The sequence below is a fragment of the Budorcas taxicolor genome, chromosome 15, assembly GCF_023091745.1.
Source record: "Budorcas taxicolor isolate Tak-1 chromosome 15, Takin1.1, whole genome shotgun sequence".
Taxonomy (NCBI): domain Eukaryota; kingdom Metazoa; phylum Chordata; class Mammalia; order Artiodactyla; family Bovidae; genus Budorcas; species Budorcas taxicolor.
The window spans coordinates 76,713,352-76,728,551 of record NC_068924.1 but is presented as its reverse complement, the minus strand read 5'-3'; the positions used below and the strand labels follow the sequence as shown (position 1 = coordinate 76,728,551).

The following is a 15,200-nucleotide window of genomic DNA, read 5'->3' as shown; positions in this document are numbered from 1 at the left end:
CTTAAATATCCAGAAGCTTGGGAGTAACTGCAAATAACTATCATTACTTTATCACCATGACATTTATTTTTATTTATGATAGTAAGAGAACCAAGGGTCAAGTCTAATATCTAAATAACAGAAGAAATATATAGAAGGGAAGGTGTCAAAAGAATGGGAAAAGCAAAAAATTAAAAACGGCTCACAGTATTTTAACTGAACATAAGGTAAAATTATAGAGGGGGTTTGAATTATCATTTATTCATTAATTCCTTCAACTAAACATTTATCAAGTGTCTCTTAGGTTATAGAGTTAAACCATTACTTCTATGCCTCCTCTCAAGATATTTGCTGCCTTTGTGCATTTGGGCACAGACTAAATTAACTAAGAAGACTCCTAGGAAATGACTCAAATTCCCAGTGGTAAGTTTATATATTATCAAGCCTTAAAATGAGTAAACCACAGCATGAGATCCATGATGGAATTAAAGGATGAAAGATGAAGTAGATACCAGGGTTATGACTATGTGTTTTATAATGTAACTATTCAACAAATCTCCGTTAAACGGATGAATGGATACAAGCAGACTGAGCTTCAAACAGAATTCTAAGCACATAGGTTGAAGAAGACCTTGAAAACTTATCAGAAATATTTCTCCTCCATCACCATTCTATTTACACCAGGACAAAAATTTTAAAATGGCTCCCATGAGAATAATAATAAATGATCAGTTCACTTCAGTTCAGTCGCTCAGTCGTGTCCGACTCTTTGTGACCCCATAAATCGCAGCATGCCAGGCCTCCCTGTCCATCACCAACTCCCGGAGTTCACTCAGACTCACGTCCATCGAGTCCGTGATGCCATCCAGCCATCTCATCCTCGGTCGTCCCATTCTCCTCCTGCCCCCAATCCCTCCCAGCATCAAAGTCTTTTCCAATGAGTCAACTCTTCGCATGAGGTGGCCAAAGTACCGGAGCTTCAGCTTTAGCATCATTCCTTCCAAAGAACACCCACGGCTGATCTCTTTCAGAATGGACTGGTTGGATCTCCTTGCAGTCCAAGGGACTCTCAAGAGTCTTCTCCAACACCACAGTTCAAAAGCATCAATTCTACGGCGCTCAGCCTTCTTCACAGTCCAACTCTCACATCCATACATGACCACAGGAAAAACCATAGCCTTGACTAGATGGACCTTAGTCGGCAAAGTAATGTCTCTGCTTTTGAATATGCTATCTAGGTTGGTCATAACTTTTCTTCCAAGGAGTAAGCATCTTTTAATTTCATGGCTGCAGTCACCATCTGCAGTGATTTTGGAACCCAAAATAATAAAGTCTGGCACTGTTTCCACTGTTTCCCCATCTATTTCCCATGAAGTGATCGGACCAGACGCCATGATCTTCGTTTTCTGAATGTTGAGCTTTAAGCCAACTTTTTCACTCTCCTCTTTCACTTTCATCAAGAGGCTTTTTAGCTCCTCTTCACTTTCTGCCATAAGGGTGGTGTCATCTGCAAATGGAATAAACCATCCCTGCAAGAATTGCCCACATTTAAATAAAGAAAAAGGCACCACAATATTTCCTTCCCCTTCAGCTCTGGTTCCTCAGTGCCTTCACTTTGACAGTAAATGAACTCTGACCAGATGGCTCTTTCCATAGAGATTCTACACACACACACACATGCACACAGAGACACACACGCACACACACAGACACACATGCATGCACACAGACACACACATATGCACACACACATGCACACACATGTACAGACACACACACGTGCGCACACACACGCACACACCACAGCCTTGAGTATAGTAACAGAAGTCTAGATTGTTCTTACTTTCGTTCTATCCTCTCTCCATTCAGTATGGCAAGAACAGAGTCAAAGTCTTCGACTACGAGAAGCAGCACCTGATCTTCTGCCTGGGTGAGTCACCAGAGAGCCACAATCCTATCACCCCGTTTCCCGGAAGCAAACAGCTGTCGAGCCAGAAGGCGTGACTGAAATGCTCCCACAGAGAGACGATCCCAGGCCTTGTGCCTCGGAAAAACAGCCTGCTTTATTTCAGACTTACTGGGGTGGAATCTGAAGAGGAAAACAGAAGAGTGATTAAGCATTCTTAATGGGCATCTCATCACTCTGGCTACTGTACAGGGAAGGTGATGGTCCAAGAAGGATGGGAGGCAGGATGCCAATCAAGGGGTCTGGTATCTGTGACTCTCGTCCTGGATAAACTGAAGGCAATACTTATCAAGAAGAAAAGGACAGTGGTATATGGATAGGGAGGAAAAACAGGAAAAGAACGCTCAAGCACTGACAGTAGGTGCCAAGAAAAGCAGAGTCTCAAGAATAAAAGTCAGCTGTAGAGCTTCTGTGTGGAAGAAAGTTGACTGTTCCCACAGCTTACATACAGCTGTAGAAGGTATTTGAGTGGACAGATATACACACACACACATACACACACACACACACGCACACATTTAATAAGACAGGTCGGGATATGTTCTAGGCTTGAGAGAAAATAGAGTAGCTGAATAATGCTAATAACAATACAAATATTAGAAGCAAAAGTGTTTTGCTCTTAACCAAGTCAAACTCATGATTGCTCACGAAGAAAAGTTTAGGACCCCAGAATATGCTCATCTGAAACACGCTTACTCATTTGGAAAAGAAACCCAAATTAGGAAAGATTCCAAACATTTCCTATAGATCAGTGGTTCTCAACTAAGAACACTGCTGCCCCCAATGGGACGTTTGACACCGTATAGATACTTTTTTGATTATCGCAACAAAGAGGGAAGAATGGTATTGACACCCATGGGGCAGAAGCCAGGGATGTTATGAAATGTCTTATAGTACACAGAACAGCCCTGAACAATAAAGAATTATCTGACCCTAAAATGCCAACAGTGTTAAGATTCAGAAACTGTTACAGATGATCTGACTTGCCCAAACATTGGCCACCAAGGGTCATCTGTCTCATGCCTGACCGGGATAGCCTGTAAGTCCATTTTCTGAGACACGAGGCTCAACCACCACTGCAGCGTCTTCCAGGGCTAGAATTCTGGGGATTTCTCCTAATGCAGTTATTCCCTTTCATGACCAAAAAGGGTGTGGAGAACATTGGTGCCCCAGTTTGAAAGGGAACTCTTCCAGCCCAGACAGACGTATATTCACATAAGAAAAAACTGTTGGAGTCTCTTATCTGAACTATCCTCCTGTGTGTAGTAAACCAATACAGCCTTAGCTTATGAGGAATGGATGAATACCGTAGCTCGCTGCAGAATGCCCAGCTTACAAACCACATCATCCTCAGGAGCTGTTTCATTTTGTCATTTTCTTTCAAATGTCTTCAACGTAGTATGACAGGTACAAATGAGTCATACTCAACCTGTCAGAGAGAGATGAGGCTTGACACTTCATAAAGGTGGCGAGACAGCTTTCATGCAGATTCCTGTAGTAGGGAAAGGTAATTCAGTATAGGCTGAGCTCAACTCTCCAGCAATGAAAGGTGGGAGACTTTTAAAACACTGGGACATGCTAATGGAAATCAGGGAAAGAGGATAAAGGGAGGGGAAGCTGGTCATGTGGTTAAGCCACCCGTGGCTTCTCACTGGTGCTTATCAAAGTCAAACTCCTACCCTCCCAGAGGCTGCAGGACAGAGCCCAATCTTCAAAGATTGTATTTCAAAGGGATAACTCCCAAGTCCTTGAGAAAAACATTTCTGGGTCAGAGAAGATCCATCTCAGAGGGACAGATTAAGAATTTTATAATTGTAAGTTTTCTAACAAATGATTGCAGAAAAGGAGGTCAGAAGCCTACTGAACAAGCAGTAAGTTCTTTAGACAGTCTTGAACTTTCTCAGGCAGGGACTTTAAGGTGTCAGTGTCATCCCAGGAGCACGACCTTAAATTGTTCTTAGAAACTATTTCTAGCATTTGTGTGAGTTTCTTAGTGTGTAGGGTGGAGAAAATCATTTGTGCTGACAGTTCACAGACTCTGAAAATCTATGGGTCACATTTGAAGCCTAGTTAGGACGGGGACTCAGAGCATCTGACTAAATTTTGATTAAGAAGAGAGTTGTCAAAATCTGAAGGGCCTCCATATGACTCCTACCTGCTCCAGGCAACTTCACTGGTCCTGGGGGAGATGCAGGTCTGCTCTGTATCTGCCACCTCAACATATTGTGACAGGGCCCAACATGAAGGATCGTGAAGAATTGAAGGATTCCAGGGACCTTGAGAAAACTTGAAAGCTCACAGCAGAAGCCCTTCCAGGATGCCTTCATGGAATGACTCAGATCTTCAAAGCTTCCCTAGTCTCCTTAAGGGAGCTTGAACTGAAGGCCCGGTTCACCCTCAGAGGCTCTGAAAGCCCAGCAGCATCCAGGATGTGGTTGTGGATTTCCACCGTGCATCCTTCTCAGGGGCAACACTCCAGGGGCAGCATGCTAGGAGATCACCTCCCGCTAGGGATCAGTCCGCTCATGTGTTCACTATCTTCTTGTTTTTTTTTTGTTTGTTTTCTTCTTCTTCTTCTTCTTCTTTTTTTCAGTTTCCCCCTTTGTCGTACCAGTATATTTCAACCTGAGGTCCATTCTACATATGTGCCACGGAAGGCACTGGGAGGTGAGTCACTCGATTCCTTCTCTAGACCTAGATCAGGCTGGTAGAAAGGGGAAGGGTAAATGCTTGATCCTTTCCAGAATCAGCTTCCTTGAGTATAAGGATATAAGACTTAACCAGTTTTATTTCCACTAGCTTAACTTTCAAGCACTTCTTTCTGCAGGACATTGCCTGGGCCATCAGCTTTTATATCCGCTATTTCATCACATTCGGTCCTTTCTACGGAATCTTCGGAACCATGGTTCTCATATATTTAGCCAAGTAAGAAAACAATAATATTATCCTACTTTTACTGCCTGGATGGTCCTCTTACCTTTCTTACTTGATCTATTTATGATTAGCAAAGGTTTGCAGTTTATGACACCAGACTGCATTCTTGTAGCTGAGACACTTCAAGAAAATGTGGGATAAAACAGCTGAAATAGTTGAATGAGTTTCTGGGAAACTGCATTTGCCCAGTCTTGCTTGTTTTCCCACGTGATTAATTCCCAATTACAGTATAGTAGTCCCTCAGCATCTGAGGAGGATTAGTCCCTGGACCCACCTCAGTTACCAAAATCCAAAGATATTCCAGCCCCATAGTCATCTATCCATATATGTGGTTCCACAACTGTGGACTCAAGCAACCACTAATCTTGTAGTACTGTGTGTTTTCTTAAAAATATCCATATTTAAGTGGACCTGCATGTTTCTCAAAGGTCAACTGTATTCTGCCTGATCACCAAGTCCTTCAAACTGTAATCGAGCTGGACATCATAATTCTTACCAAAGATAACAGGAGGCCAATCTTTTTAAATTTATTTTACAACTACAGATTTTCCCCAAACCAAAATGACTTTAAACTGAATAACCCTCTTCAACTTCCCAGTGTATTCCTTCCTCATTCATTTGCACTACTATTAATAAAATAACGGTAGCTACTATGCATCAGGCAATTTGCTAAAGGCTTTACCTTGTGGGCTGCCCTGGTGGCTCAGACAGTGAAGCGCCTGCCTGCATTGTGGGAGACCCAGGCCAATCCCTGGGTCAGGAAGAACCCCTGGAGAAGGAAATGGCAACCCACTCCAGTCTTCCTGCCTGGAGAATCCCACGGGTGGAAGTGCTGATGGGTACTGTCAGTGGGGTTGCAAAGAGTCAGACACAACGGAGCAACTTCATTCACTTCACATGCATTGTCTTATTTGATGTAATCAAAAACGCACACCCAGGCAAGGCAGATAGTCTCAATTTCATTTTTCTGATAAGAGAACTAAAGTTCAGAGAAATTAAATCCCTTACTCAAGAGCAAATAAGGGCCAGTAGCAGTGCCAAATCAGAGCTTGTACTCAGTTCTATCTGACGACAACAGCCAAGCTGTTAATCACATTGCGTATATCCTTAATTTGCTGTTGCTTTAGTCGCTAAATCATGTCTGACTCTTTTGTGACCCCATGGATTGTAGCCTGCCAGGCTCCTCTGCTCTGGGGATTTCACAGGCAAGAATACTGGAGTTGGTTGCCATTTCTTTGTCCAGGGGATCTTCCCAACCCAGGAATCAAACCTGGATCTCCTGCACTGGCAGATGGAATCTTGACCACTGAGCCACCAGGGAAGCCTGACCTTCAGTTATCTAGGTATCTTCTGAGCCTGGCACCAATGCCTACAGAAAATACTGGGGACACTGCTCTGGTCCAGTAGGCTGCAAGACAGGTAGTGTGACTGAATACCTAGTGTGCCATCTTTAGATATGAAAGGTCTGCAAAGATGAAGAACAAACAACCACCACATGATGGAACCTCTGAGTCACTGCCATTTCCTCTACTGCTCAGCCAGATCTGCCAGTGGTTACGCAAGCCCAGTGACTGGAACTTAGACTCCCCAAGGAATGATCATATCTTCTTATTCTCTTAAAGGTTTTTGGAAAGTCCCTGGATTGCATATGTTACCCAGATGAGCCACATACCAATGAAAATAAGCAAAGAGGGGAACCAGGCCTGGTTCAGCTCTCAGGTAATAATGCTGTTCCGGGAAAACATCCACCAAAGCATTCTGATTACTGTCTGATTACCTCAAATAATGTTTGTTGGAGGCTTGCCAGGGGCCAGGCACTGTCAACTGTTTTGCATGTAGCTACATGAGATGTTGCTACATGTACCTACATACTCAGAATATTCCCACTTTGCAAATGATAACATTGAGGTATGAAGAAGCTGCACAGCTTGTGCAAGATCACACAGCTAAGTGGCAGAAGCAGGTTTTGTTTATTTATTTGGCCACACTGTGTGGCAGGCAGGGTCTTAGTTCTCCTACCAGGGATCAAACCTGTGTTGAGCACACAGTCTTAACCAGTGGACCAGTGGAAATTCCCTAGAAGCAGGTTTAAAACCTCAGCAGTTTGATTTCAGAACCTTGGCTTTTAACCAAGGCTTAATAAACTACAGTCCAAGGGACAATCTAGCCCAGTTTTTTTTTTACTTTATTTTTTTAAGTTTTATTGGAACACAGCCACACTCATACATTACATATTCTCTATGATAGTTTTCATTCTAAAACAGCAGAACTGCATAGCTGAAATGCAGAATTGAAACATTTACTGTGCGGCACTTTACAGGCAAGGTTTACTAAACCTGCCTCAACATGATACGATCTTTCAATGAATCTCACACTCCTAGAATAACAGAAGGGAGAACCCTGGAATCCCCCTCATTTCATTGTACAGATAGTGGGGCCCAGAGAGGAGACTCAGTATTCTCAGCAAGCATGCTGTTAACGATTAAAAGATTCATGACCCATGTGGAATACCACTGCCTCCTAAGCCTGACACTGGCTATGCCATGATTAACTGGAGAATCCAGTCATCATACTGCTTCCTTCTCCATGCTCATTTGCAAATTCAGTGAACATTCCACACAGTAGTGATTCTCAATCTTTTTGGTCAAGAAATCACTCTTAAAACTTATTGAGAACATAAAAGAGCTTTTGTTGCTGGAGGTTATATCCACTGATACTTACTGTATTTGAAATTGAAACTGAGAGTTTTTAAATATCTATTAATTAATTTTTAAATAACACAATAAAGCCGATAAAGGTTAACATCAGGGTGATTACATCATCCCATGCTTAATAGCCTCTGGAAAAAACCATGCTATAAGCGTGCATGAATGAAAATAAAAAAGGCAAATACTGCCTCAGAAGTATTATGGGGATCATTTTGACCTTGAAGATCCCTTGAAAGTGTCTTAGGGACCCCAAGGTGCTCTAAAGTACACTCAAGGAACCCTGACATAAAGCAACTGCAAAAATACCGTTCAAAATGGCAACAACCCTAACAAGAATTAAATCTTAGAAAGGCACTGAATAAAAATCACATTCATAAGCATTCTAAGTAGTCTGAAGAATCCTATGAACTTTGTACAAAATAAAATACATTAGATTAAAAAGGAAGCTACTTGTATATATTAACAAATGTATTTCTATGCACAAAACTCTTGATTTAAGCCCTTGCATGCTTTATTCCCCATTTAGAAGTCCTTTAAGTCTATTCTGTGGTAATAATATTCAAACTCCTATAATTTCTATGAGTCCTACAATCCCGCTTCCATCTGCCAAAGTCCTTACCCATGATACCTTAGTCTTCTGATTTTGAGGGCTGATAGTGACTTAGTCCTCTCAGATCCTATTCACTTCTTCGTATCTGTTGCCTTATCAATACTTCTTAGCAAAATGCCTATTTTCTTTATAACTGTAAGGTCCCTGAGACCTGGGACTTATTTTTATCCCACATGGTTTGTTACATAAAATACGTACTCAATTAGCACTTGTTGAATGATGGATAAACAAAAGAATGACTAAATATCTTGTTTGATATGGGTTCATTTATATCTAATGTAAGCTTTTTCTTTGCAGGTCTTGGCCACCTGTAATGTTGAACATTCCTTTTTCAATGACTGGTTCACTGGGCACGCGAACTTCCAAATTGAGCACCAGTGAGTAAAAGAAATAGTTTATGATAAAGGGCAAGGGCTGTCACTAATAACCACCATCCATAGAGTCCAGAGAGGAGCAGGAGACTCGCAATCTTAAGGGAAAAAAATGAACCAGGATTCTCTAAAGGATGCTATTTTTCAATTAACGACAATGATAGATAAGGGAAGAAAGAAATGAAGGAAGTGTCACAATTGCAAGTAAATGGAGTGAAATCTTGGAAAAGTATCAGTGACTCAGTTTCCAGATTCCTATGGGCTTAGGAAATGGTGATGTCTTTGCATTTTCTTTGTTGGCAAAACCTAAGAAAAATCAGGACACTTGAGTAACCAACTTGTGTTCAAACTTAACTATGCTATAATTCAAATATTTACTTATCTGTGTCTTTAGAGCCAAGTTTACAAAATAACTAATGAAGTGGAGTCCCTGCTGCAATTTATACATGGTATCTGGAAATACTTTGCCAATGGGTCAGTTACCAAGAGAAAATGGGTAGTTCACACCTTGATGCAAGTTAAAACACTGAGAGTCAATTTCCCCAGAGTGTCAGGGGAAAGGCTTTCCACATTCTCTTTGTCTAACCATGTGAGTCTATGATAGTCAAAGAAAGAACAAGACCTTTATTTGTTCAAGGAATTTTTTTTCATTCTCTCTCTCATATTAGGGCTTGAAAATTTCAGCAAAAACAAAACAGAAAGATTCTTACTCACAGTTTCATCAAAGGAGAGGTTTCCATCCGAGACGATCATCCGGGAGACTGATGAAAACTCGGGATTAAAAGTCCATCTCTCCTCACTTCTCATTCCTTTCCGGGGACTTTGAGCTGTCCCATCACTTAATAAACATTCATCTATTCTTGCTAGGAAGGTAGAAAGAGAGACTAAGACAGAGATTAGCAGGGGCAGGGTGGGCAGTTCAGTATTTCCAGTTCTCTAGGTAGTTCTAAATGGTAGAAAGTTCTAAATGATTTACTTTCATTGGATCAGGCCAAAAATAACAAGTTGATGGAGCTAAAACATATTCTCTTAGTTCTTCCTAAACATCTGCCACCCACAAGGCTTGTAGAGGTTTAAGGGATAAGATGAGTCTGGCAGCAAGTTTAATTTCCCAGAACAAATGTATTGTGCAAGGTCAAGGTTGGGTCTGTGTGGCTGATACCATTTTATTTTGTAAAAGGGGAAAGGGAACTTTGGGTTTCTCCTTAGGTCTGAGAAGTTTTATATCTCCTTTCTCTGTTTCCCTAGTCTATTTCCCACAATGCCACGCCATAATTATCACAAGGTGGCACCTCTGGTGAAGTCACTGTGTGCCAAGCATGGACTACCATATGTGAAAAAGCCCATGATGAAGGCATTTGGAGATATTCACAGGTAATAACAGTCCCTCAACCCACAGCTCTCATTTCCCTTCACTGTTGGTCACCAGACTCTTCAATGCTTTATGCATCATTCAGCCAATAGCTATTTATTAAGGAGCATCCACGTGCCCAGCATGGACCTGAGGCTCAGTACGGAACAACACTAACACAGAAATGATAACAGTCATTCCTACCATTTACCTGCTGCCTTCTGGGTACTTCTTAGCAAAAATACCTTGACACCCTACTAAATTTCAAGCTTCTTATAAACCAGGGTTATGCATTATTTGTCTTTGTATCACCCACAGAGCCTTGACATGCTTTAGAACTTAACCGGTGGGAGGGACTCTCAAATCATCTGGTCCAGGGTTGCAAACTAAGATGCTTGCAGGGTCTGGTGGGACAGGCAGGCGTGACTCTTCCTACAGGAACTGAGAATCCGTACTCATCCTGAAGCATTCACAGTTCCCTGGAGGATCCTGTGCTTCTCAAATTAACTGCCAAAACCTTGGCTGCCATTTTTTTTTAAGATTAGGAAAAAGAAAAACAGTGTCCTATTAATATGGATAAATCATGCAGCAAGGCTAGACCTAGTCACATCAGATCCCTGAAGAGTGGCCCATCTTCACTGTCTACCATTGCCCTCCTCCTTTCCTGCCCTCCAGATATCTGACCTCCCTACAGTTGCCACAGAACTCCCTGCCCCTTGCCATGACCCATCCTTGGTCACCTTTTCTTCTACCGGAATAATCTTCCAACTTGCCACCCGCCTCCTGTCACCTTCTCAAGTTCCATTCACTCTCCAAAGCTCACCTGAAAGGTCTTTTCTTCATCTCAGTCCTCCCTTGCCCCCAAGACTACACCTGTAGAGAAGAAGAGAAATGCTTGGTTCTCTTCATGTCTGACCTTTATCACAATCATGGTTCAAGAGCATATTGGGTAATACGTGTCTCCCAGTGCAGACCAGGAATTCCAGGTGGACAAGACTCTCATCACTCCTATTCACTCCTGTATCACCAGAGCCTAGAAAAATATTTCCCTTTTTAAAGTAGGTGAGGTAGGTGGGTACAGGATGAGTTGGTTTATAGTTATATGATTTATCTTATAGAGATTCAGCAGAGCTTTTTCTTTTCATACTGGAGAAAAGGGAAATGATGCTTTGGGGTACAGAAAAGCAGGCAACAAAAGAAAATCTCAATCTCCTCCATATAGAAAATGTGAACTCACCTTCTAAAACATAAGTCAGAGTGTATTTGACTCCCTCCACCGGGCAAGATAGAAAGAGGCCTTTCAGATATAGCTGAAAATGACAGCGTTGTAAACTATTAAGTAAAAGAGCAAATGTTCCATGAAGTAGCTCCTTTGACCCGAATCTCACCTACTCATGATTTTGTCTGCTCCTCTTGCAGGGCCCTGAAGAAGTACGGAGCCCTCTGGAAGGAGGCTTACTGCACACATTCAGAAATATAATCCAGATGTGCTGGTGCTAAAGAGAAAAACCACAGGCCCCAAAAGTGTCACTTGTACTAAAGCCCATGATACCAAACCTCTATAATACCTGACAGAATTGCACTTAAAGCCTTCCCCAGAAATACAATCTTAATCAACTAGTCTGGAATTTTGGGGTAGGCAGTGTGGTGATAATCTGTTGCATTTTACCCCTTCTCCATTCCTGCCCCTGGCCCAGCGAAAGATTTATCTGCATGATAAAACCCTTGTAATCCCTCCCCCCTCATAAAAAAAAAAAAGGTGTCTGCCCCAAATATACTTTGCTGATGGCTTCCTTGCCTTTCCTTTCTTCCTATAAAAACCTTCCATTTGCACAACCCCTCAGAACTCCCTTCTGCTTAATAACTGGGATACTGCTTGATTCATAAGTCATTGAATAAAGCCAATGAAGTCCTCAAATTTACTCAATTGAAGTTTTTTTAACAGCTTGTTCAATAAACTTCCCAGAGGAAGACATGAAGGCCTAATTACTTTCACAATTTCCCAGATCACTGAGCATGGTGTTCGAATTCAGATGATCAATCCTGTGGATCATGTCTGCCCTCTGCTCACTGGCCACATGGATAAAGATGGCTTAACTGGGCAGACTTCCATTTAAACTAAATGACTCATGAGAGTTATGTTACAGTCCTACCTGAAATTCTTCAATGGATTCCCATTGCTCTTGCAATAAAGTTGCAATCTGCAACCTGGTGATTGCCAACAGACTACCAGCATTGGCCCTCCTCCAGGAGCCCTGCCCCACCTTGTATAGTCCCTCCCTCAGCTTCAGCCCCAGGCAGCCAAAGTAGGCACAAGGGAAGAATTTTTGATCTCAAATAACACCCAAAAACTAAGTCTGCATACCACCCCCAGGGAACCAAAGGATCAGGACATGACTGGAATTTGAATGCCAGAATCCTTTTAGAAGTGAAGGGTTCTCCATCCTAGAAGATCCCATGTTGAAGCTTCAACCATATCCCATCATAAATGGACAAGTTACAAAATCCACTAATTGAAACCTGCTTCACCAACATTTCTGCCAACTAATACATCCTCCACCAACTCATAATGTTTGACCGAATCTCAAATCAAAGACACAGATTTGAGCCCTCCCCACGTCTCCTCGTCAGCTGGCCTCAAAATAGAACTCTTCTCAAAAGCTGGTGCCATAGTATTGGTTTCTACGTGCTTCAAGTAGTGAGCCCTTTGCTTGGTAAAGATTTTAGGGAAGCCTCCCCATTAATTCAAGGCCTCCTTTTGATATATTCTGTAGTAATTACTAAAGGTATAATTTGACATCCATTTATGTGATTCCTTAGTTTTCCACTGTAACCTGCAATATCCATAAGAGTAGAGACTGCCTAACATGACAGAGACACTCAATGACAACGTGCAGAAGGAAGGGAGGGAGGGAGCTGGAGAGGAGAAAGGAAGGGGGAAAAGAAGGAGTTTGTCAACTACAATTTGGCACTTAACAGCTACCTCTACAAGGAATAAATCAAGTGCTGCTGCAGCTGCTGACATTCAATACCCTCTGAAAGGAATATACAGTGGAGAACAGGAATGAGGCACTCTGTACTCTTGGAAAAACTGGCAGGGCAGCTCTTCAGATAGTTAGATATTTGCAGAAGATTTTATGAGCCCAGTTATTACATCTCTTCATATCCAGAAAAGTACTAAACTCATTAATGGCGAATTTACTCATGACTAGCAGCAAACCTCTGCCAAAATGTGTGCATGACTGCAGGTGCCCCCTTCACTAAAATCATATATGACACTTATCTTATCCCCTAACAAGACACTGAACTTTTTTCAGAGATAAGAGAACAAAACTTTAAGTCAGGCAGAAGTTCCTCTTTGGAGCAGTTTCTCAGAGCTATCAGAAATCCTGTCTCCCAGCCTGTAGTCCTCATTTTGCCCCAACAGAGCTTAACTCACAGCTCTCATACTGGGCCTTTCTTTCAGTCTATAGAAAGAAGGGAGGGAGGGAGGGAGGGAGGGAGGGAGGGAGGGAGGGAGGAGGCAGGAAGAAAAAGCTGTGTGTAAATGTTGCTGTTCTTCAGTCTCTAAGCTGTGTCCAACTCTCTTTGTGACCCAAGAATTGCAGCACACCAGGATTCCCTGTCTTTTGCTGTCTCCCAGGGTTTGCTCAAACTCATGTCCATTGAGTCAGGGATGCCATCTAACCATCTCACTCTCTGTTCCTCCCTTCTCCTGTGCTCAGTCTTTCGCGGCATCAGGGTCTTTTTCAGTGAGTCAGCTCTTCAAAAATAGGTAGCCAAATATTGAAGTTACAGCATCAGTCCTTCGAATGTATATTCAGGGTTGACTTCCTTTAGGATTGACTGGTTAATCTCCATGATCTTCAAGGGACTCTTGAGAGTCTTCTCCATCACCACAATTGAAAAGCATCAACTCTTTGGTGCTCAGTCTTCTTAATGGCCCAGATCTCACATCTGTACATGATTGCTGGAAAATCCATAGCTTTGACTATATGGATGTTTGTTGGCAAAATGCTGTAAGTATCAGTTCAGTTCAGTCACTCAGTCGTGTCCGACTCTTTGCAACCCCATGAATCGCAGCACGCCAAGCCTCCCTGTCCATCACCAACTCCCGGAGTTCACTCAGACTCATGTCCATCGAGTCCATGATGCCATCCAGCCATCTCATCCTCTGTCGTCCCCTTCTCCTCCTGCCCCCAATCCCTCCCAGCATCAGAGTTTTTCCAATGAGTCAACTCTTTGCATGAGGTGGCCAAAGTACTGGAGCTTCAGCTTTAGCATCATTCCTTCCAAAGAAATCCCAGGGCTGATCTCCTTCAGAATGGACTGGTTGGATCTCCTTGCAATCCAAGGGACTCCCAAGAGTCTTCTCCAATACCACAGTTCAAAGGCATCAATTCTTCAGTGCTCAGCTTTCTTCACAGTCCAACTCTCACATCCATACTTGACTACTGGAAAAACCATAGCCTTGACTAGACAGACCTTAGTCGGCAAAGTAATGTCTCTGCTTTTGAATATGCTATCTAGGTTGGTCATAACTTTTCTCCCAAGGAATAAGCATCTTTTAATTTCATGGCTGCAGTCATCATCTGCAGTGATTATGGAGCCCCCCAAAATAAAGTCTGACACTGTTTCCACTGTTTCCCCATCTATTTCCCATGAAGTGATGGGACCGGATGCCATGACCTTCGTTTTCTGAATGTTGAGCTTTAAGCCAACTTTTTCGCTCTCCTCTTTCACTTTCATCAAGAGGCTTTTTAGCTCCTCTTCACTTTCTGCCATAAGGGTGGTGTCATCTGCATTCCTTCTAATTAGAGAGTAAGATAAATTTTATCAAGTTTATGAAGAGCATTTCTACATTCTAACTCTGAATTATTAAAATTCTTAGCAATAGTTATGAGCATCTTCTAAGCAGCAAGTACTGAGTTGTACCCTTCATAAGTATTAATTCCATTAGTCCTCACAACAATTCCAAAGGGCAAGTTTTATAATTAATCTCATTTTATAGATAAAACCATGAGACTTAAGGGAAGCCGAGCGACTTGCCTGATGGCACAGGTGAGCTGAGTGTAGTCTCAGACACAGGGATGTCTGACTCCGTAGTCAACACTCATTAACCTCCAACAAACCAAAAGTGAAGGGGAATTAAATGGCATTACAAGTCATGAGCAGTGGGCACATTTGAACTCTAATAGCTTCTCAGAAGCTGATGGAATAAGTATTAAAGGAGTTATCATTCCACCTCACTGGGATCAGCCACCTGGGGAGGGGAGGATAC

The 15,200-nt window shown here is 42.3% G+C and overlaps 1 protein-coding gene across 1 annotated transcript in view; it reads left to right on the top strand.

The window, feature by feature from the left end:
• The window catches only part of LOC128059959 (fatty acid desaturase 2-like protein FADS2B), a 42,049-nt gene extending 30,650 nt beyond the window's left edge, over nt 1-11,399 (top strand). Inside the window, exons 6-12 of the mRNA XM_052652197.1 lie at nt 1,849-1,909; nt 4,539-4,612; nt 4,773-4,870; nt 6,502-6,598; nt 8,495-8,574; nt 9,817-9,942; nt 11,339-11,399. Of these exons, the coding sequence (XP_052508157.1) occupies nt 1,849-1,909; nt 4,539-4,612; nt 4,773-4,870; nt 6,502-6,598; nt 8,495-8,574; nt 9,817-9,942; nt 11,339-11,399 (597 nt within the window). The remainder of the gene's footprint in view (nt 1-1,848; nt 1,910-4,538; nt 4,613-4,772; nt 4,871-6,501; nt 6,599-8,494; nt 8,575-9,816; nt 9,943-11,338) is intronic.
• The last annotated feature ends 3,801 nt before the right edge of the window (nt 11,400-15,200 follow it).